At 48.9% G+C, this 24,655-nt stretch overlaps 1 protein-coding gene across 3 annotated transcripts in view; it reads right to left on the minus strand.

Moving 5' to 3' along the window:
- The window catches only part of PHKA2 (phosphorylase kinase regulatory subunit alpha 2), an 852,423-nt gene that overhangs the window by 362,280 nt on the left and 465,488 nt on the right, over positions 1–24,655 (minus strand). For all 3 annotated transcript variants that reach the window (XM_086934344.1, XM_086934343.1, XM_086934345.1), the window contains one exon: positions 11,547–11,656. In XM_086934344.1, coding sequence (XP_086790470.1) covers positions 11,547–11,656 — 110 coding nt within the window. The remainder of the gene's footprint in view (positions 1–11,546; positions 11,657–24,655) is intronic.

A 24,655-nucleotide genomic window follows, 5' to 3' on the forward strand; every position in this document is an offset into this window, starting at 1 on the left:
GCAACTCTACATATGCGGGCTTCACCACTCACGCACGGGGGGTCCTCACATGGGTCAATCCTAGGTCCAAATTGCACCTCACACAACTATGTGCTGACCCGGAAGGGCGGTTCGTGTTAAGCAGATGTACGGGTAAGGGACAAGATCTAGTGGTCATGAATGTGTACGGACCCAACTACGACTCTCCTGTCTTTTACACGGCAGCGGCAGGACATTGCGCGGAGTGGAATTCCTCTAGGATGCTATGGGGGGGGATTTTAATTTGATTTTTGACACTGAACTGGATAGATCTGCAGGTCCGCCTAGACGCCCAGCTGCTGCGGCATTGCAAATGCAGGCTGAGATGGTTCGACTGGGGCTGGTGGACGTTTGGAGGGAGAGACACCGGGACAGGGGAGGGTACACTCACTACTCTGCGTACCACAATATTCACACCAGAATAGATTACTGGATGTCCACGCACTCCCTTCTAGAGACGGTGAGAAGTTGTAAGGTGCTGCCCCGCACGCTGTCGGACCACTCCCCGCTACTGTTAGTTCTTGATTCCCCCAGACTAAGGATCTCTCCATTCACGTGGCACTTCCCACCGTACTCGCTGCTGGACGAGGCATTCAGGGGCGAACTAGGTGAGGAGATAGACATGTTCTTTGCAACTAATAAAGGGTCAGTGGACAGTTTCCGGACTGTGTGGGAGGCCTTTAAGGTCTACATTAGGGGGGTAGCCATGGCTAAGCACTCCAGTGTTTTGAAAGCCATTAGACAGAGACTGACACACCTAGAGGGGCAAATAGCCAAACTAGAGAGGCAACACGTAGCGGGCATGACATCTGTGGGTGCCGGAGACCTGCAAGAGCTTCTGAAAGAGTTCAATGAGGAGGCAGACAGGGAAGTCCGTCACCTGGGCAAATATGCAACGGCGCGCGTATATGGGGAGGGGGAGCGACCTGGCTCACTCCTAGCCAAGATAATGAAAGGTGCCAGGAGACGGCAGGTGGTCACAGAGCTGAAATCGGACGCGGGAGACTTGCTTACGGAGGAGGGGGACATTCTCTCTGAGTTCAGGAAATTTTACGCGGAGTTGTATACTACTAAGATATCTGGGGTAGAGGACCAAATCGATAACTACTTAAGCTACATCAAAATGCCTTTCCTCGAGAACTGGCAGAGGGACTTCCTGATGTCCCCTATACAACAGGAGGAGATCTCGGACGCGCTGAATGGCATGAGGTCTGACAGTGCCCCCGGGGCGGACGGCCTGACTGTTGCCTTTTACAAGGCATTCAAAGATAAGCTCATACCGCACCTCTCATCCCTATTCGATGATATTTGCGAGGAAGGCACCATGCCGCCCTCTATGAGAGAGGCAATAATTGTAGCAATACTGAAACCGGGTAAGCCCCACACCCACGCAGGCTCGTACCGCCCGCTGTCCCTCCTAAACGTGGATGCCAAGCTCTATGCAAAGGTGTTGGCGGCACGGTTGGCGATGGTCACCCCTGAACTAGTAGCCCCTGAACAGTCCGGCTTTATACCGTCACGCAATCTCACCTACAATATACGAACGGTGATGGGGACTATACAACATACGCGGCAGGACTCCAAGGCCATCGCGGTGTTTCTAGACATGGAGAAAGCGTTTGACTCTGTGGAGTGGCCATTCTTGAGCAGAGTCCTTAAGAAACTGGGCCTGGGCGACCTCTTCCTCCAACGACTAGGTGCGCTCTACTACAAGCCCAAGGCGCGGGTCCGTCTAGGCGACGTGGTCTCGGAGCCGTTTGACATCAGCAGGGGCACAAGACAGGGATGTCCCCTCTCGCCGCTACTCTACGCACTGGTGGCGGAACCCTTGGCTTGTGCGATTAGAGAATATCACTCCTATGAGGCCATCAATTATCCCACTTACAAGATAGGGATATCCACATACGCCGATGATACCTTACTTTATGTCAGAGACCCGGCTAACAACCTCTCCTCAGTTCTGAGGGAAGTGGTACGCTTCGGAGCACTCTCGGGGCTAAAGGTGAACTGGCCCAAATCAGTTGCATTCCCTCTTACTCCTGTAACCGACCCCTTCAAAATGGAATACCCGCTCCAATGGTCAACAGAACCGATCCGCTACTTAGGTGTAATGCTTCACACTGACCCCGAAATCATGATTAGAGAGAATTACGGCGTTGCCTATAATAAACTAGCCGATGATGTTGAGATCTGGACCAAGCTACCACTATCCCTAATGGGACGTATCGCTATAATGAAAATGGTGGTTTTCCCGAGCTTTCTGTTCCTCTTCAATAACATCCCGGTCGTATTGTCCAAGGCCTTCTTTGCCACACTTACCAAACTTCTTGTCCGATTGGCCTGGGGTGGCAAACAACCTAGAGTGAAATGGGAGGTCCTTAAGCTACCGTATGATAAAGGGAATCTAGCCGCGCCAGATATGGAACGTTATTACAGAATTGCGCAGGCCACCCACCTCCACACGTGGATCCACGGCAGCCAGGACATTCCACACGTGATACTGGAAAGGCTGTGCGCGGACCTGGTCCCCCTTCCAGCGACCGTCTGTGGCCCAATGAACCGCAGAGTAGGAACATTAGACTCCCTACTGACCACTAATCATGCCTGGCACTCCATACTGCAGAGACAAGACAAAGTGCTGTTGTACGCACCGAACATGCCGATCCACTGGGCACTATGGCTCCCCACATTGGCGGAAACGGGGGTCTGAAAGGCTCTTCGCGAACTTGGTGCCCGCACTTTGGGGGACCTGTTCGAACATGGGAAAGTCAAGACGTGGGAGCAGCTGACTCGGGGAGGAGCGAGGCCCTCGTTGCTCCAGCGCTTCCAGTTTCATAGGGTAAGGAGTGCATTCCAGGAGCTGTTGGGCCCTGACCTGGAGGAACCACTGGAGGTTCCGGAGCTAACATATGTTATTGCTACTGCGGCACCTCAAAAACTCATAACAAAGCTCTACAAAATAGGACACGAACATACTGCATTGCATTATACTAAAGCGTGGTTGGCCTGGCAGACCGACCTGAATACCCAGATAGACGACAGCATGTGGGCACACTGCTGCGCGGCCTCCAGGAAAATCTCACTAAACGGACGGCATTGCCTGGTCCACTTCAAATACTTGCAACGTGTCTATTACACGCCGGAGAGGCTACACAGGTATGGGCTCCGCGACACACCGGAATGTGAGAGATGCCACGCCCCAGTGGCTGACTTCCTGCATATGGCCTGGGCGTGCCCGGGAGTGCAGCGATTCTAGCATGAGTGTTTGCCGAAATGAGCACTATCGTAGAGCTGGAGCTGGTTATGGACCCTGCCCTAGCCCTGCTGGGATTCACAAAAAAGGTACCTGTAGCGGTGAGAAAATTGGTAAGCATGGGCATGCTCCTTACAAAAAGAGTGGTAGCAATGTGTTGGATGAGAGGCCCTCTACCGACGCTGAAACGAAGGTCCAATGACATGTTGTATTGCAACACGCAATCAGAGCTCTATGGCGAGTTGCTTCCACCCTGGAGTCGGCCTAGGAACTTCTGGGGCCTGTATCAGACCTACTTAAACGCCAAAGACTCGGAAGAGGAACCCACAGCACGGGAGGGGGAGGGACAACCGGAGCCACTTGATGAAGACCCATAGGTAGAATGGGAGGGGCGTGGCGAGGCCAAGCCACACCATGGACACAGACACCGGTGGAATCAGTCAGGAACGCGGCTACTCCACCACTTGACACTGGACGGGGGGACAGGGCACGCCTGAGGGCGGGGATTCATGAGGTGGGCCTACAGGGCTATCAGGCAGATCTTGCGCCGTAGGTCCGCACTACACTCACTGTGCACACACTATTACACATGTGGAGCAGCAACTGGGGAGTTGGAGGGGCGGGACAGGTGTTTGGGGGGAGGGTGGGGGGGAGAAAAAGTTAAAAATGTACTGTTTTATATTAGCATGCACAGAGCGGGACTATGTCTGCCAACAGAGAAATTTCTCTTATGTTTATTTTTTTTCTTTTTGAGCATATGCTTTGTATACTTCTTGCCCTTCTTGTTAATCAGCATGTATGCCAGTTTAAAGTGATGTCGGCCTGAGATGGGTTGTAGGCGGTCAGCTCTGTATGTATTGAATTCTGCTATCTAAAAAAAAAATAAAAAAAAATAAAAGAACCCGGGCTTCCCTACCGACACCGATGGAGTCGTGCGTCTCGAAACGGATCCAAAAAGGATCGAAAAAACTTAATCAAAAAGTGACTAAAGGGTACCACTTTCTCCGGACCTGCGCTTGCTGGCGCAGAAAAAAAAAGAACTGACGTCAACGCGCGAGGGTGACATCTAAGTACTCCAACGACGTCATCCTGGCCCGAACGACGCCTATGACGGACGCGGAGCTGCAGACGACGGCTACCGACGCGCAGGGGTACTGCTACGCAAAATTTTCCAGATCCAGTCTGACGCCTGGGGATATTCTAAGGGAAGGAATCTAATACTAGCCTTTTTCTTTTAGATATGAGAGTCATATTTGTTTTGGTTCGCTGTGTAACCTACGTTAATATGTGCATGTGGAGTAAAAATAGTAAATACACCCTCGATTACGGTTAATGGACAGTCCTCATATGTGAAAGTATGACTGGGGGGAAATTGTGTATGTGTGTTCTGTGTGTGTCCTCACTTCCCCAAGGTATTCCTCTCATTCACAAGATGACCCCATTCAATTAATATTCATGAATCAGATCCTGGCATGATGCGTACAAGCTACTTTAAAAAAAAAAATATTATTTTTTTATTTGCATTTTCAAACCATAGAAACAGAACAAGCATGTCACAGCAGATTGTCCATCATACCCTGCCTTCCCCCCTCCCACAACCCACCATCGCCGAGATTGCACAAAACATTGCCCTTTGTCCATATATTGTAACATGCCAACTACATCTGGAACATGGCGCTGTATCCAAGCCCCTCTACCACACACCAGGGCTACAAGCAGGACAGTTCCCACCCGCTCAAAGTCCCCCATCCAAGCCATAGTAACATATCCATTTCCCCCACACTCTATTAAACTTCTTCCGGCAACCTCTAGCTTTATATGTCACTCTTTCGGCTGCCATGTAAATATCCATTCCCCTCCTCCATTCGTCTAGTCTCGGGGGGCTTGGCGCTCCCCAGGCCCGAGCCACATCCCTCTTAGCCACCACTAAGGCCAGTGTCAGGAAAATTAAGTGGGGTTGGGTCAAATCCACCTCAGTCGGTATCCCCAATAACACCAATTTAGGCTCCAGCGGTAGTGTCGTCTCAAGTATTTCACTAAGCTCCCTCAGTATCGTGGCCCAGTAGCTCTGGAGGACCCCACATTCCCAGATGGTATGATAAAAGTTCCCTTCTGCATGTCCACATCTTAAACAGTTAGGGTCACTGGCTCGGCCCATCTGATGTAAGCGGTATCTATCATAGTAAACTCTATGGAGAATCTTAAACTGGATTTTATTGCCACTTCCCTAGGGTGCATAAGGGCAGCCTCCCAATCAAGGGTATCTATCTCTCCCAGATTTGATTCCCACATACCTTTCAATTTCACCAGTCCTTCAGGCATATTGTTAAGCAGGGTTTTGTAAGTCAAGGAAACTAATTTAGATGGGACCTGGTCCTGTAATAGACGACCCTCTAGTGGAGCATACTCCGGCAGAGGGCCAGTAAGCGCCCCTTCCGCCTGCCAGGCGTGGCGTACTTGCGCATATTTCAGGAACTGCATGTGATGCAATCCATACTCTACCCTCAGCACCTGAAAGGACTTCAAAGCACCCTGTTTCTGCAGGTGGCCCACCAATGAAATACCAATGTCGTCCCACCTTTTGAACCCTTTCAGGTTATGCAACTCTCATAGCCACGAGCAATGCCATACCGGGGTTTGTCTCGACGGTTTGTGGTGCCAGCCAATCCTTCTGGTCGCCCTTTCCCATAGCTCTACAGTCACCTGTGTCGCAGATAGTAGCGTTTCTCATCCCCTACCCCCATATATATAGTGTAGACATGTACGTTGCTCCAATTTTCCCCGTTCCAGCCTATAAGTAGGGTGGTCTGCTGGGGCATGTAGCCAGTCATTTATTGGCGCTAGATGTTCCGCCCAATAGTATGCCTCAATGTTAGGTAGGGAAATCCCCCCATTATACTGGTTCCTCTGCAGGGTCTCCAGAGCTACCCTAGGCTGTTTCCCCAACCAAAGCAACGCTCGAAGCCCCTCATTTACCTCTTTGAAAACCTGTTTAGGAAGTGGGAAGTACTCATTTTGAAATGCATACAAAAGCCGCGGCAGGGTAATCATTTTATACATTGCCGCCCGTCCTAATATGGTGAGGAGGAGAATCTTCCATCTGAGCGCGTCCTCCGCAAAATTGGTGAGGACACAGATATTTTTCTTATACGAGATAGAGCGGTCCATTGTCATATAGATCCCTAGGTATGTAAACCCCTCGGTCGTCACCCGTAGCGCCGCGGGCAGGGCAGGGCAGGTCCCCTGCTCTCACCCCTAGGGCTGTATAGGACCGACTTGTGCCAATTTATAGTTTAGCCTGAGCGTGACCCATAGCGGCCCAGCAAAGTGAACAAATGCGGTACCAAGACCTCTGGATGGGTAATGTATAACAAGATGTCATCCGCGTATGGCGAGATTTTCTCTTCGTAGTCATCACCCTGATCTATTCTGAATCCCGTTATCCGTCTGTCTTGCCGTATTTCACACGCTACCACTTCTATGGTGAGGGCAAACAGCAGCGGCGATAGAGGGCACCCCAGTCGGGTCCCTCTCCTTATGAGGAAGTCCCCCGATAAAACTCCGTTAACCTTAAACCTAGGTCGTGGATCGAATCCAAACTTTAGCAACACCCCATCTAAAATTGGTCAGTGCACCGCATCAAACGCCTTTTCAGAGTCGAGGGATAGAAACACATGGGGCTCCCCACGATCACACACCTCCATCAGCCAGTTATGGGCCCTCCTCAAGTTATGTCTAGTTGCCCTGTCTGGCAGGAAGCCTGTCTGATCCAGGTGTATCAGATATGGTATCACCTTTCTCAGTCGTAACGCCAGAATCGTCGCCAGGAGTTTAAGCTCCACATTCAACAGAGATATGGGGCGGTAAGACGCACACTCCCCTAGCGGCTTGCCCTGCTTATAGATAGGTACTATTGTGGCCATGCAAAGATCTGGGGGGAGCGTTCCTTCCTCCAGTGCTTTTTTAAAAAAACTCCTCGGGGAACCCATTTGGACCCGGAGACTTCCCCAGGCGCATTTTAGCTAATGCCACTCTCACCTCGGCTACTATAATCTCTGCCTCTAGGCTTTCTCGAGCCTCTTCTTCTAGACTGGGAGTCTCAACCCCTTCCAGCTGTTCATCCATCAAGCCTAGGTCCCGAGTCTCATGAAACTCCAAGTAATAAGCTGCGAACTTCTGTGCTATCTGTTCATCCGTTGTTCTGATTTGGCCTTTTGCATCCAACACCAGATCTATCCATCTTGCCTCTTGCTCCCTCCAACTCAGCCATGCCAAAAGTCTCCCAGATTTATCCCCCACATCATAGAGCCTATGCAAGGTCGCCTTTGCCTGCGTCTTTGCCTCGTCAGTTACCAGGGCCCTGTATTGCTGCTGGACATCCAGCATCTGTCGTAACGAACGCGCCTCCCCATCTGCCACATGATGGTGTTCAAGCTCCAAAACGCGAGACTCCAGGTCACGGAGAGCACCCTGCACTCTCCTCTTTTCTGCCTCTACCCTATTCTGTACTTTATCTCGCATGACAGCCTTTAGAGCTTCGCAGATCATCACCCCGACTGCACTGAGCCTAGATTGTCCGCTAGGTACACCTTGACATCCGCCCTGAGGCCTCGTAACAAGTCCTTATTCTGGAGGTCCAACGCCGCCAGCCTCCAGCTCCTACCCTGCGTCCCAAGTCTCTTCCCTACTGTCACCAGCACCGGATAGTGGTCCGAGATACCTGGCGCCAGGTATTCTGCCCGGCTAGCAACATCAAGCGCACGTCGGGGTAGGAAGACATAGTCCAGTCTGGAATACACCTTGTGGGCCCCAGAAAAATAAGAGTACACCTTAGCATACGGATGAAGCCATCTCCAGGCTCCGTCAGCCCCACTGTGTCAAGAAATCGCGCCTCACTCCTGACCTATCTAGAGGGGGGTGTACCACATCATTAAAATCCCCCCACCACGTGTAGAGTGTCTGGCGTGGATAGAATGATGTCAGCTACCCCGGCTAGGGTTCTAGCCTGCAGTCTAGGAGGTGCGTACACTGACTGGATCGTAATTTTCTGACGCCTCCATGTCCCTGTTACCCCAACGTACGTACCTTGTGGGTCAGTCCAAGTGTCTAAAACCGTGAAAGAGGGAGACTTCCTGACTAAAATGGCCACCCCTCTGGAGCCCGATGTGTACCCCGCATGGGCCAGTACCTTATACGCCCCTCTGGCCAGAAATCCACACCGCATACCTTGCAAATGTGTTTCTTGGAGTAGTACTATGTCCGGGGCCATCCTCTTAACAAAGGCCATAACCAGTCCCCGCTTTATCTTAGTACCCAGGCCGTTCACATTCCACGTAAGGATTTTGACAGTTCCAGTATCTTACGCCTCCAACCCGGGGCCTCCCATCCCTTCAGGGGACATCGAACTGGGTCAAGACAGGCACCAGCTGTTCCCTGGTGTAGGGTGTACAGGTGTGGTAAACCTTTCTGCCTGCATCATGCTTGAAAAAGATAACCATAACCATAAACTCCCCCCATCTTACAACTCTAATAACCCCCTCCCCTCCCTAGTGGTTCACCCCAGAGACTCCCCCCACCCCACCCCTCTCCCCCTTCCAGACCCATCCCCATCCTAAAGATAGAGATACAGCCGTCCAGGTGAAGGAGGTCTGTCGCCTAACCCCACCTCTACCCCAACTGTTTACTTGCCCACTCTACTGCACCGCAAGAAAGTCGTTGGAAGGCAACATCACAGACATGCAGCTAAGAAAACAAAAAAGAAAAAGAAAAACAGTCCAAATGTATCAATACAAACAGATATAGAAAGGGGGGTGCTCAACTTGCGTGCTCTTGGCCACAGAGTCCACGTTTGGCTGACCTTTACAGTGCTTTCATCACGAATTAGAGTCTTGAGGGTCCCCCTGCGAGACCTTGGTGTCCTGAGTATGTCCCTGTTCCATGTCTTTTATGGCTGCCATCAAGAGGTGTAACGAGGACCCCTCCACATCTTCTCCTTCGGATGAGGTACCACCAGGCTCCTCCTCCTCTTCTGATGGCGTCTGCTCCGCCAGGCAGCTAAAGCAGGAGCCCGCCGGGTGAATCGAATCAAGAGATGCTGTGCGCCTCCGCCACCGCGATCCGATGTTGGGGCATGGGGTACACGACCTTTCGCGGCTGCCACACCAGCAGCGCTCTATGTGCCCTCTCAATGATGAAGCAAGTGGAGAACTTGTCTTTTGGGAAGGTGCGTAGAAGCCAGGAGTGAAGGAACTCTGCCATGCTTCTCCCTTCAATTCCTTCCCGAAAACCCACAAAGCAGAGGTTATTGCGTCTCGCCCTATTTTCCGCGTCATCCACTTTCCACAACAGTTGTTTATGTGAGGCCTGTAGGTCCACCAGATCCTTTTTTAGATTCTGTACGTTATCTTCCGCCTCCCCTATCCTGGTCTCCGAGGCCGTCACTCGCTCGGCTAAATTGCGGAGGTCCTGTCGCAGTAGTATAACCTCCGATTCCACCTCACCTATTTTGTTTTCCAGGGCCTCACGAGATGCCTGTATAGCATTCATCAGAAGGGCTGTGTCCGATCTCGTCCCTTTCGGATCCCCCGCCGCCGTCGGAGGGGCCACAGCCTAGTGGTCCAAGGTGCCTTGTTTGGGGGGCTTGGGGTCCAGGGTCTTTCTGCCCATCTTGTGCTGCGTGACTGCCTCTCTAATCAGGGCCGGAGTCTTCCAACTCGCCCCGTATCGGGTGCCACCGACCGCTGCCAGCAATGCCCCGGGTTGTCGCCGTTCGGTACCAGCGTCTGCCCAGGTACTGAATGTCTCAAGGTTACTCCTCACCTCCACCACAGTCCACTGGGTCGTCCCCTTCTGCGTCCACCACACAGCCCTGCCAGGGGTGTATGGGGGGGGAACACCCCCGGCCTCAGACCTGGTCCGTCCTTATGGCAACCGCTCCAGCTCCCCAGCTCCCTCACCCCTGCCCCGGTGCTCCACCGTTCAATCTAGACTCACCCAGTGCCTCGGGGCTCCGCAGCTCCTGCAACCCGGATAGACGTCCTTTTGCAGGGCCAGGCTCCGACCCAGCTGTATTCCACACAGGTGTCATCCATGAGGCCCTCCTGTCTCAGGGTGAGCCCCTCTCTCCCATGCGGCCCGTAGCGGCAGGTGTTCAGCATGGGCCCCCTCCCGAGCACTCTTCCTCCACTGGTGCCAGCTGCTGTGCAGGTGGGGCTTAATGCATACATGTCCTTGCCCCCAGGACAGGTGAACAAGCAGGGAGGGATGGAGGGGGGGAGCGAAGGCCGGAGCAGGAGACCCGTCCCCAGACCCCCGTCGGCACCGGTGCGAGGTCGGCCCTTCAACGGTCCCAGCCGCCATCACTCCTGATGCTCCCCCTCACGTCAAGCGGCATCTCCAGGCAGCCGCACTGCCGCGTCCAGCTCCCCGGTGTCCTCTCTGCCCGTCCCGCTGCACCTCCTGTGCGCCGGGCGCAGTCCGCCGCCACTCGGCTTCAGGCTCAGTCTTCCAGTGCGGGCTCAGCAGACCGCGGCCAGGCCCCGGAGCTCCTGCGATCACCGCAGGCACCGCAGCAGGCAGCACGCTTCACCGGGAGCAGCCCGGCATGCCATCGGGGTCGCGGGCATCCACCACCGGCCAATCCAATAGCCCGGTGTGCGCCACCCAGGACACCGCGTCCCCTTCCGATCTCAAGGCCTCCAGCAGCGCTGCGTCCGTCAGCAGTCCCAGGCCGGCGCCACCTTAGCACAGCCGTCGGGCCTCCGGACCGCTCCACTCCTCCTCCGGGTTCCGGGCAGTATTACCCCTCAAGCCGCTCTCAGAGGTAGCCAGCAGGAGCAAGGGCCCTCAATCAGTGTAGATAATCAAGACTCGGGATTCAAGGTCGCCGATATGGTTGTCGGATTAATGATGGTAGCCGGAGCTTGCTGGCTCACATCCTACCCGGCCGGCCATGTTGTTGGCCACGCCCCTTCGCGTACAAACTACTTTTTGTGTCAAAGAGCAACATACGTGTTCTCCTGCACCAACTTACAGCAACACCATATTACTTGGTTGGCATAACATATGTGACCTTGGGGATCTGAAGATCTGGCACCATGAGACAATCCTCAAGCAGAGATTAGATGGATTAAGAAAGAAAGAACGTGCAATATAAAACACAAGATATGTTTTGGTGCAACTGTAAGAGAAGAACATTTCAAAGACAGATTATTATTTCTGATTGATTACTATTATGAATATTACCCATCTTTTCTTGCTGGTCTTACTGGCTCACCTGGGGTGTGAAAGTGAACATTTGATTCCGGATCATGTACAGTTTGGATGTTCCAAGAACACCAATGTGCCGGTAGGGCCGTCCGCTTAACTTCATAGTCCGGTTAAAGCCTATTAAAAAAAAAAAACGGGAAATCTCAATATTTTTATTATACGTAGCCTTTCTGGTTACTTCAATTTGAGCAAGACATTTCACTTTTAAAAATCCATTATATTATGTACGGTCACGCTCTTTCTGGAAACTCTACAATGCATGCAGAAATCTAAACTGAACGGAAAAATATTGTTGAGATTGTAATCTTCTGGGGGGCGTGGCTACGCCCGGAGAAAATGGCGGCGTGTTCGTGACTCTGCGGGGAGAGGGGCAATTGTCGACGGACCTAACGCGACATTCGGCCTTCATGTGGAGCCCAGGGTGAGGTAATAGCTGTGTGAAGAGAGGAGGCACACTTTGAGACTCTCTCTGTTCCTCTGTTCAACTCGTAAGCTGCATTATCTCTGTTATGCGTAACGAGGCTGCTCCGTTGTAGACGCGTCTGCTATTTTCTTTGATCTGCCGCACTGAGGAGATTCCCTGCATGACACCTCAGGAAACGCGCGCCTGGAATCTTTTGATGCCGTTTTTTGCCCTGAGCACTGTCACAAGCTCCATTTGCTGGTCATTTTCATTTTCTAGTTAAAGATATCAGGGTTGATATCTTCTTGCACACAGACTTTGCTGATATTTGTTCTTCTCGGTTTGAGGGTCGTTATGCCTGTCACAGTTAGGCTTCTACTCTCATGAATATTGGAACTCTCCTTTTTTACACTTGGATTCTAAATATAGGAAATGTTTTCCTTTTTCCATCTTGTTATAGAGCAGCCATTATTTTCACTCCTGCATATTTTTTCTTCATGAGATGATTTTCACTACCTCCATGGTGATTTTTATTGGCTTACTGCATTACGTTGTACTTCACTGTGTATATCTTTTTGGACTTTACAGCTTGCAGCCTGCAACTTGTGTAATTTATTTAGCTGATAATTATTTACGGACTTATTACACTCGCTCACAACTGCTTTAAGGATATTTGCTGTATTTTAATCCACCTTTTATGGGGAAGTTGAGGAATCTTAAGCTTGCAGCGTCCTATAAAGCTTCTAAGGTGTCTACATGTTTGGATTCCGACTCAAATCCTAATGGTTCTGAAATGGAAGACCCTCCCCCTCAAAAACCTGATATTTCTTTGGGTGCTATTTCAAAAGCGCAGTTCTCTAGTAAGCTTCCTGCTAGCTCTACCAAAAGACCCAAAAAGATCCACCTTCTCCTGAAAAATCCTCTCCGTTAGCCATGGAGGTTATATTTGAAGAGATCCGAGCTCTAAAACCCTTCATAGAGGAAACCAATAAAAGTTTGCAATTTTTAAATGATAAATGGTCTTCTTTGGAGTCACAAGTGCTCATTGTGGAACAGCGTACAGAATCTCTAGAATCTTCATGTTCACGCATCTTATCTCTGGAATCTGAAGTGTCTCTTCTTAAAAAACAGGCAGAAGATTTGGAAAATAGGAATCGTAGAAACAACCTCCAACTTTACGGACTTCCTGAAAACATTGAAGGATCCAACCGCACAACCTTTTTTCAGTCCTTCTTGGCCAAACTCTTGGACTTGCCTGCTACCACTTCACTCAATATTCAAAGAGCTCACAGACTTTGTCAAAAATCTCAGCAAAACCTTTTCTGCAGTACACCGATCTTCTTCAAGTTGCTTCATCGGTCAAGTCCAAGAAACAGGTTTTTTGGGAAGGTCATCGTCTCTTCTTTGCTCAAGATGTAGCTAAAATCACAATTGACTGACGGAAAAAAAATCTTGATCTTCATCCTCAAGTGCGTTCACTCAATTCCAAATATGGCCTTCTTCATCCATGTATCGTCAAGGTTATGTATAAAGAACGAACCACAACTTTTGATGACCCTGCAGCACTGTAGAAGTTTCTTACTCTTCATGGAGCTGATACTATGGACACTTCAAGACCTGCTTGAATATTATACATGTTTACTGTTATGCTGTTGTTCTCTTTTTACTTGTTCTCAAATTGTTTAAGTGATTGTTAGCTCTATTAATGTACTTGTAATGCCTCTATAATGTCATGTTATTATTTCTCTTCCTTCGCTTTCATCTCTTCATAATGTTCTTATATTTTTTACCTTATGAATATTTCTTTGCATCAATTCTTTTTTCTCACCCACAGGTGTTTTTCCTTCAACAATTTTGTTCCCTCATGATCCTCCTGTACCGTTGACATCTGTGATTGTGGTCCTTTCTGGATTCAATGGATCGTCAAAGCTGTTGTTGTCTTCTCCTGGAATAGTCTCCCCCCAGTTGTGTTGTTTTGTAGGTATGATGTTCAGTCTTCTTTGTAAGACATGTATTATCCCTTTGTTTTTTTCTTTCTTGTCTCTCCCTCTCACCTACTCCAATTTTCCTTCTTTCTTTTCCACGTTATCTTCTTTATCTAGCCCTTCCACTTTCTTTGCTCTTTTCTCCAAACTTAATATCCTATAAATTTTTTACACTTTACATATTTCTAAATTCTCTTTCATCTTACAAATACTTTTTTCCTTCCATTTATTTTCCTCTACGCTTATAAAGTCAATTTAACTGTTTTTCTTGTAAGCATAATGTTTGTTCAGGCTCTTATTAGTAAAGTACATTTTGGGTTAATGGGGGGGGGCGCTAGAGGGCGCACAATGAAATGGTGCACTTGTGTGATGCTCCCGAGGTCCGGAGTCGTAATCCTGTAATTATCCTTACAACAGCTGAGACTGGGCACCTAAAAAGCGAGTGTCAGAGACATTAGGACCTGAGGCACACTCGGTGCGATTTTCAAGCAAATCGGATGCTGCGTTCGCACACCGGAGCCGGCTTACATCTGACCGGATACAGAAGGACTGGACAGCGAGGGGGCGAAGCGGCAGGAGAGGCTAGGAAACCCTGAGGCCAGCGAACCAGGAACTAGGCCCTGATCTGATGCGAGGAACGAAGCGAGGAACGAAGCGAGGAACGAAGCGACTGGACCCTTGCGGACCATAGTGAAGTGCTGCCAAGACTACCGCGAGACTTTTATACTCGAGCGCGACACATCTTGAAGTTATTGAGACTGGGACGTGAGTCTGACTCTTGGCGCGGGCTGTGAGGAGGAGGCTGCAATAAGAGCGGTGGCGGCGCACTCCGCGGCCGCCATTATCTGCCTCAGGGCGCTGTAGCGCATCGTTCGTGGTGAAAGAGGCTATCGGAGAGCTGCGCTGGGAGGCGGCAGAGTCCCCCTGAAATAACTGATGCTGCTGTGTTTGCCCCAGGCCCACGGCGGCTGCGGAGGCACTGAGGGAACAACCCCCCCCCCCAAAAAAAAAAGCCCGGGAATCTTGCCTGACTGCAGCAACGGCCTGGCTCCGGTGGGGGCCACGATGACAGTGGAGTGCTGAGAGTAAGGCCTGCAACACAAATCCTAGACCCTAAGCGCCAGCTGCCTAGCCCGGATTCTGGAGGCCCCCTCTTGCATGATCTGCTGATCTGCCTCTGCGACACGGTGTGCAGGCGACGCTCAACCTGACGGGGGCGACCTCAGAGATCCCCCCCCCCACCTCCCCCCGCGTAGCTGCTGCCTGGGCGTGATACAAGACCCCCTTGAAGGTGCGGGCGGCGGACTTTCCCCATCTGGTGGACAGCGGTGCAGTAGGCTCTGTCACGCTGCGGGGGCCTACCTGAGAGATGATCATTAAAGGGGGCGTCTTAGCTACCTGCTGGTGACTGATCCTAGAGGAGACGGGGCCCTACTGTGCGTGGTGGATGGTGAACCCCCCTCCCCCGGGTGACAGTAGTTTCTTGGAGGCTTGAGGGCTGACCGGCAGGAGTGGTGAGAAAGTCCGAGCAGGCTGATTGATACGTCCTGAGTGAGTGGCAACTCTACCTGCACACTGCGCAGCCCCCCCCTTCCGCTTGCGAGTGGTGTCAAGACTGTGGATACGATGGGCAAGCAAGATGCCAGGCAGCCAAAACTCACTTTCGAGGCTGCTAGGTCCAGCTCTAGAGGAAAACAGCCGGACGGGGGTGCAACGGGATTATCGAGCCACTGGGTCGCGAGGAGCGGACATGGAGAGTATACTGCAGGAAATGCGACAAGGATTCGCGACCGTCGTTGACAAAGTGGACTGCATGTCGTCCAGAATGGACGCCATTGCGCATAAATTAGACGCCCACAAGGAACGTTTGGTGGAAGCAGAACGACGCATCTCGGATATTGACGACATCATAGCGGGGCACTCCACCCAATTGGCATGCATGGACAACATCCTAAGAACTATAGCAGCCAAAAATGAGGTTTTGGAAGCACGCAGTCGGCGCAATAATATACGCTTCCTGGGGATTCCGGAATCCACAAACACCGGTAAAATGGAGGAATATGTGGAGAGGCTACTACTCTCGGCGGTGAGGCAAGATGTGTTCTCCCCGCAATTTATTGTGGAACGGGCGCATAGAGCGTTGGGCCCACGTCCAGTCCCTGGGCCGACTCCTCGTCCCATCATTGCGAGACTACTGAACTATCGGGATAGGGACGTGGCCTTGCGAGCAGCTAGAAATAAGCAATCGCTAACATACGAGGGAAACACCTTTTCCATTTACCCTGATTTCACCCCTTTGGTACAAGTTGAACGCTGAAAGTTCCTCACTGTCAAAAAGAAACTTCGAGAAGCCCAGGTGGACTATGCGTGGCTCTATCCAGCTCGTTTGCGTGTGACCCAGGGTAAGCAGAAGTTCTTCACCAATCCTGCTCAAGCGGAGGAATATCTGCACTCCCTGAAAAGACAAGACCAGGAACGTGGTAGCCGCAGTGCATCGCAGAGATCCTCACCGGCCAGAGACGACAAATAACTGCACTGTGTGCATGGGAACTGCTTCGTAAGTGTCGCTGATCAAGTGGCAAGTATGGGATCAGAAACAGTCATATGACGCTGGGTTGCTCCTTGGGGTGTGCTCCAGTCATTGGCGACTGACGGACTCCGGACCACCTCTCCTGAAGTGGAGGGCCCCTGCTGCACCAGAGCGGAGGGTCCTCTGTGGGAGAGGATAACTTGTGCGGCCCTCTAGAGTAGGCCCCCGGAGGGTATCACCCGCTTTTGCTTAGTGGAGTTTTAGGTCCTATGAGACCTGTTTTTGAATTTGTATGCTCTTATGGGGGCGGGAAGGGGAGGGGGGGGACAAGAGGTTCTGGCAAGATTGGGTTGCTTCAGTGGGAGGGGGGGGGATACGGGAGGAGAGAGGTGGGAGTGTTGTTTGAAAGTTGTGTTGTCTACAGATTGTGTGGTCCAACGAGTGAAGGTCCGATAGTACGAGGGGCATCACAAGAGCTTTGGTACTGTGAAGTGTACTCATGGGAACTAGAGGGGGAGTGGCCCCGCCGCCGACCCCTGTTGCTTATGATATGGTTTTGTGGAAATGATGGCGGGGGAGGGAGTTGTAGGCCTTAATATATTAACTTGGAATGTGAGAGGCTTGGGGGATCCCGGTAAGACGAGACAGGTGTTGGCCTACTTGGATAGACACCACATAAACATTGCTATGCTGTAGGAGACCCACTGCCCGCGTAATAGGCCGATCACTTTTGGCAATAGATTGGCGGAAACTAGGCTTTTCTCATCCTACTTGAGTTATGCCCGAGGGACTGCCATACTGGTTAAGAAGCAGGTGCCATTCCAACTGGCCGGCTCTTTCAGTCATACGGAAGGGAGATATTGTCTGACATGGGGTAGATTAGGGACACAATCGGTGCTTCTGGTGTGTTGCTATGGTCCGAATGTAGATGACCCCCAGTTTTTTGATAGCAGTTGGGCCAAGATTTTTGAAATAGATGTTACACATCTCGTCTGGGGAGGAGATTTTAATGTCACGTACAATCCCAGCGTAGATAGATCTCACTCGGCACCGCACCATTACACTAAAGCGCAAGCTGCGGTTAGGGACATCAAGGAGGCGTATCATCTGATAGACGCTTGGCGGCATAGACACCCACTGGAACGAGAGGGCACACACTTCACAGCACACGCACAATCATGGGCCAGGCTGGACTATTTTTTAGTATCTAGAGGTCTTGCGCCATCATTGATGGATACGCAACATTTAGCACGCACATACTCTGAGCATGCGCCGGTATTGCTGGTGCTCTCATCTTTGGACTTTAATGTCCCGCGAAGCCCTTGGAGATTAAATCCCTCCATTTTATTGGATACGGTCTTTCAAGAATACCTTAGAGAAGAAATACTTGATTTTTTTGCTCGTAACAAAGCCTAGCTGGACAGCGTGGAGGTTATCTGGGAGGCCTTCAAAGTGACAATAAGAGGCTACTGTATAGGGAAAGGTGCGGGGGAGCTCAGAGACATACAAGCCACGACCAGGACACTTGACAGGGAGCTTAAACAACTAGAAGCGGAAATTGCGCTGACCCCCAATGCAGGAGCTCAAATGGCTTTCCGGGAAAAACTGTACATATATATGGAGGAAGCGCAGCGAGAGGCGAAGTTCAAAAAGCAAGTATTGGGTGGCAAGAAATTATGGTGAGGGTGATAGACCCGGGAAAATTCTAGCGCAAAGATTGAAACAGCCTTGTGGGGCCAACACTGGCACGGAAGTGCAGGATTCGAGGGACGTCAATCATTGGGACACACAAGCTATACTCAATACGTTCTTGGACCATTATAGTGCACTCTACTCTACGACAGGCGCCTCAGTGGGGCAGATGGACGAGTTTCTAGGGGATGTGGCATTGGGATGGCTGAGTGATGGGCAGAGGGCCTTTTTATGTGCGCCCTTTGAATTAGATGAGTTGCGTGAAGCCATCTTGAGCATGCGATCGGGTAAGGCCACAGGCACTGATGGAATCCCGGTGGAATTCTATAAGACATACATAGACATTATGGCTCCAGTACTTAGGGAAGTCTATGATGACGCGTTGGAGGTAGGGCATTTACCAGGGACTATGAGGGAGGCGCTGATATTGTCGATACCAAAACCCGGCAAGCCCCCTGACCAGTGTGATTCATATAGACCACTTTCCATGCTCAATTGTGACGCAAAAATTTTAGCTAAGTTGATAGCTACGAGACTGAGTCTGCTGATGGAGCACCTGATCCTCCCGGACCAGTCGGGGTTTGTACCCGGAAGAGCAACATCTCACAACTTAAGGACGCTGTTTGCGATTTTACATACCATCTCACCTGACCTCCCTATGGCTGCTATTTTTTTAGACGCCACAAATGCGTTTGATTCCCTTGAGTGGGGTTACTTTTTTGAGGTGATGAGAAGGATGGGTTTCCCTCCAATGCTCCTAGCCTGGATTGAGCTTCTTTACACTGACCCTACGGCTAAGGTCCTGATCAATGGCCATGTTTCCCAACCTTTTGCGATAACGAGGGGGACTAGGCAGGGATGTCGCCGCTGCTGTTCGCCCTGGCGGTGGAACCTGTGGCGGCAAAATTGAGACAGAGTCATAATGATAAGGCCTTGCGATGCTTCCAGCGCCAGATACTCATCTCCTTATATGCGGCTGACATTACCCTCTATATCCGTGACCCCCATCAGAATCTGAACCTGATACTCCGGGAATTCATAATTTTTGGGAAAATGTCCGGAGTGCAGATTAACTGGGCCAAATCTAGTTTCTTCCCTCTCACGGCGGCAGTAGAGCCTTTCGACATGGACTAACCCTTGGAATGGTGTGAAGATGAGCTTAAGTATTTAGGAATTAAAATGACGAGAAACAGGGAGGAGTTGATGAGGGCAAATTATGGGACCATGCTGTCCAAAATTGAGAACTGTGTGGCGAGATGGGTGGTGCTTCCTCTTTCAATGGCAGGCCGCGCTTCCTTAATTAAAATGGTTATACTTCCGCAGGTACTGTACTTGTTTCTGAATATACCATATTACCCAGGTTCCTATTTTTTGAAAGCCCTGAAATTTGAGTTAATACGATTAGTGTGGGAGGTAAACAGCCTAGAATGCAATGGGAGGTATTGATAAGGCCTTATTCCCAAGGGGGATTTGGAATACCTGATTTGGAGTTATACTTCTTAGCAGCGCAGGCACACTATGTGTGGTACTGGATTAAACAACCTTGCTATATGCCGCAGGTGGCGGCGGAACATTGGCTGGCCCATCCTGTACCACTGGACGGAGCACTATATAGCAAGATTGGCCCAAGAGACATACAACTGAATGTGCTCTATAGCCCACTTATGGCATGGCATAGACTTGTGAGGAAGTTGGGTGGATCTTTGATGTACTCGCCCCTAATGCCCCTCACATACCATCCGGGCAACGTGCTACTGCAGGAGGATGTGTTCAGGAGATTCAGGGGCAAGTATGGACTGACTCAATGGGGGGATATGTACCACGACGGTGTGTTCCGTGCTCTCCCGCATATGTGTCCGGAGGACCAGCAGATGCCGTTGGATGTGTTTTTATATATCAGGTTGAGACAGGGAGTGAGGGCCGTCACACTGTCTTACCCAGACGAGCCAGCGCTACTGACCCCGCAACATGCGATACTTGAAAGGCCCAAACCCAGACGCTTAGTTCATTGATTTATAATATGGTGCATGCGCAACAGGAAAGGCAGGCAGCTCCGGCGAGGCTGAAATGGGAAGCAGATTTGGGGAGACAGTTGTCTGACTCACAGTGGGAAACCTGCTGCCTGCACACTGAGAGAGTTTCAGCGAACAGCAGACTCCGCATCATACACTATAAGTTCCTTCATAGACTTTAATATACACCTGCTAAGATGCACAGATTTCAGCTTAGAGCGGACGATTGCTGCGACAGATGTTGTGCCCCTGGGGCGGATTTTCTGCACTTGGCATGGGATTGTCCGAGCATCCGGGGTTACTGGAGTGAGGTGTTTAAAGCGGTACAGTGCATGATAGATTAGACATTACAGCCAGACCCCTTAATGGCATTGTTGGGGTGTTTTACTCCGGTGAAGGCGGAACACAGGCGATTTGTGGCGATGGCACTTCTCTTGGCAACACGGCGGGTAGCCTGCAGATGGGGCAGGGGCTGGGCGCCTAAATTCAAGATATGGCTTACTGATCTAATTACCTGTCAGGAGCGACTGGCCACATATGCGGAACTGTTGCTAATAACCTCCAGGCCGAATGATATCTGGGCGCCTCTCACATGTTATCTAGCAAATAGGGAGTCTACTGACTCGGGCAATGAAGATGCGAGCTCCACTCATGTGGGATAATGCAGACTTTGTATTGTATGATCGATGTGCGGGCGTTATGACCTATGGGTTTGATGACACTTACATTTGGCTGGTGTCCAGGTCTCAGAGTACGGAGGGACAGAGTGTTAAACTACTGAAAAGATTACCTGCTGCATCCTATTGGGTAATTTTATTATTTAGGGAATGGTGGGGGGGACGGTAAGAGGGGACTGAAATCTGAGGGAGAACCCCCTGTTGAGATGCTAAGATGATACAACTGATTATGTACCATGCTCATATGTTATTGTGAACTCCTATATTGGACACTAGGACCATGAGATAATGCTTTAAGTGTTGTATATGTAAGACGACTGTATGTTGTGTTGTTTTTCCCTTTTGAAAAACTTTCAATAAAAAGAAAAAGAAAAAAGAAAAAGTACATTTTGGGTTAATACCTGGAATATTAAAGGATTGAATAATCCTATTAAAAGGCAACATGTGTTATCTCATCTAGCAAAGTTGAAAACAGACATTGCGTTAATTCAAGAATCTCACATTTCTGATAATGAAGCTTCCAAGTTAAAAAGATGCTGGGTTGGTCATGTGTTTAATTCCCCAGCCCTAGGTAAGAAAAATAGTGTTTTGATTTTATGTCACAAGAAATTGTATGTTTCTGTAGTTTATCAAGAAGTTGATGCTGAGGGCCATTGGGTTATTGTTACGTTGCTTATAGATAAGATTGCTATAGTTATTTTCAATGTATATGGTCCTACTTCGATTGATAAACTTTTTTGGTCTGATTTACCAGACAAATTATTTACATTCAACGATGATTACGTTATACTTGGTGGAGACTGCAATCAAATTCAAGATCCCATTCTTGACCGACACTCTACTGTCAAGTTTACTCCTTCTAAAATGCACGCTCAATTTGTTTCTTCCATTCGACGTAAAGCATTAGTTGATATTTGGAGATTATGCCATCCTGACCTTAGAGATTACAGTTTCTATTCTGCTGCTCACCACTCACAATTCCGTATAGATTATCTTTTCTTAAGTAAACTCCTGTCACAACATCCCATTCACTCAGAGATTGGTTCAAATTTTAATATCTGACCATGCCCCTGTTCTTGTTGATACTGACTTGATCCCCTTTTCCCCTCGCCCTGGTAGATGGAGTTTTAACAATTCCCTATTACTCAACCCTAATTTTTGTCAAAAGTTGAAATCTTTTGCCTTGGAATTTTTCGCCACCAACAACACTTCAGAGTCCCCTTTTGTGATAGTATGGGATTCCTTTAAAGCAGCCGCCAGAGGTTTTATTATGAGTTTTGTGTCACAAAACAGAAGTCTTTTGAAGCCCAGTCTTCTCAATTACTTAGCAAAATCAAACAATTGGAATACGCATATTACCACTCTAACAATGAATCTGATTTGAAAAATCTTCTTGATACTAAAATTACTTTTAATAAATTGTCTACTGATGCAGCTTTCAATTACCTCCTGAAAAGCAGTTCTCGTTACTATTGTGGCCAAAAGAAGATGGGTAAACCTTTGGCTAATTATTTAAAGATGAGGTAAGATAGAACCAAAATAGAATCCTTACAAGGTCCTGCGTGTACCCCTATTTATAAAGATAAGGACATCTTAAATTAATGTGTTTCTTTTTAGAAAACTCGTTACACTCCTGGATCTACACCGGATAATTCTGATCTTCTTTCCTACTCTCGGTCCATTTCTTCTCCACCGTCTAATCACATTGATTTTGATTCTTTAGGAACTGACATTTCCATAGCAGATATAACTCAGGCTGTATCAGTACTGTGTCGTGGGAAAACACCTGGACCTGGTGGTTTTACCATTGAATTCTATTCTCATTTTGCAAATATTCTTTTACCTAAGCTTTTATGTCTCTTTCAATCCTTTGGGGTTACGGGCACCTCCAGTGGTACCTTTCAGGAATCATTGATCTGTTTAATTCCCAAAGATGACAAAGATCACTCTTTTTGTAAAAATTACCGACCTATCTCATTAGTCAACACTTATTACAACATTTTTGCGAAGATTCTGGCTCTATGTATGGATCCTATTTTGCCTGATCTCATTGGTCCTGTGCAAGCGGGCGTTGTCAAAGGGTGACTTGCTTCTGATCATTTTTGAGTCTTTTTTAATATACTAAGCAAGGCCTCCTCCTAGGATCATCCGATTGCAGCAATTTCCCTAGAGGCTGAGAAAGCTTTTGACTTTATGTTTCAAGCTTTAAGGTGGGCCGGTTTTCCTCCTAAACTGATAACTTTAATTTCTCTATTATATTCCAATCCCTGTGCTTCCATATTCGCTAGCGGTCACTCTTCTGATTTCTTCCCACTTCGTAGGATAGTGAGACAAGGTTGCCCTGGGTCCCCTTTATTATTTGTCATTGCACTAGAACCTTTCCTAACTAAAATTAGACAGGATGATAGAATCACAGGCTTCCAATCTGGTTCTCATCAATTTAAACTATCAGATTATGCTGAAGATAGTCTTCTGCATTGCACCAATCCTGAAACATCCCTTAATATCTTTCTTCAACAGGTATCCTCCTTTTCTAAACTCTCAGGTTATCGTCTGAACGCTGATAAGTACGAAATTTTTCCTTTACATTTTCTATGTCAAAAACATCTCTTTGATTCATCTGGTTTTTCCTGGCAGCCTATCAAAATAAAATACCTTAGTTTATGGTTCGCACCTTTACTAGCCAACACGCTTAAAGTACATTTTGATTACATTATTAAAAAACCTAAATGATAATATTAGCCGATGGCACCCTCTTTTTCTCTCTTGGTGGGGTTGGTTAGACTCTCTTTAAATGATGCTTCCCCCTCTGGTGCTATATATGATATTGATGATTCCTATCCATATCCCTCAATATTACTTCAAAAGAATTGATTCCATCTAGGTAACATTTTTATAGAATGGTAAATCTTCGCGTATATCTTCTCTCAAAAGGGATAGACCATGTGGCAGCCTTAAGTTCCCCAACTTTAAGACTTATCATACTGCATTCTCACTAAAACAAGCTGCTAAGTGGGTTTCTGCAGATCTTCCCCTACATCCACCTCTCTGGCTACAATTAGAAAAAGATCTTATTACCCCTTTTGGCTTTCAAGAAATTATAACCTTCACTGCCAAAATTACCTCTTTGCGACTCCTGGTCATTTCTCACTCTCGTAAACTTTTATCTCCTCTGTTATCTTCGTCACATCCCTCCAGTACCTCCCTCCATAATCAGCATATTTGGCATAATACATCTTTGCAGATTCGTAACCGCTCTATATATATATATATATATATATATATATATATATATATATATATATATATATATATATATATATATATATGTAAATTGATACTTGTATAGCGCACTACTCACCCGCAAGGGTCTCAAGGCGCTTTTACAAATACCGCTGTGGAACCCATCCTGGCTTTCCCTGTGAGGCGTCCACTCCTGGGCACCCCCAAGGTGGAGGCCAGGCATCCTTAGAGTTGTGGGGGCCGTTGTGGAGATTAAGCAAGCTATTGCCCAGAGTTGCAGAGTGGGACTCCATGATTGGAATAGGCACTGAGGCGAGAATTATCAAGTCCGTGGAACTTTTGAGCCCAAGACCCGCCGAGGCGGGGAATTGAACCCTGGTCCCGGGCTAGACCTCTGCATCAGGGTCTGCCACTCTAACCATTGAGCCATACTTCTCCACTGGCTTATGTTGAATTTCACAACTTATAGATGACAAGCCCCTTTCTTTTTTTGAACTTCAATCTAAATTTTCTTTACCATCATCTTTTAGATCGCAATATAATACTCTTCATCTTTCACTGAGCCATTTTCTCC

Source organism: Lissotriton vulgaris, chromosome 8 (genome assembly GCF_964263255.1).
Source record: "Lissotriton vulgaris chromosome 8, aLisVul1.2, whole genome shotgun sequence".
Classification (NCBI taxonomy): Eukaryota; Metazoa; Chordata; class Amphibia; order Caudata; family Salamandridae; genus Lissotriton; species Lissotriton vulgaris.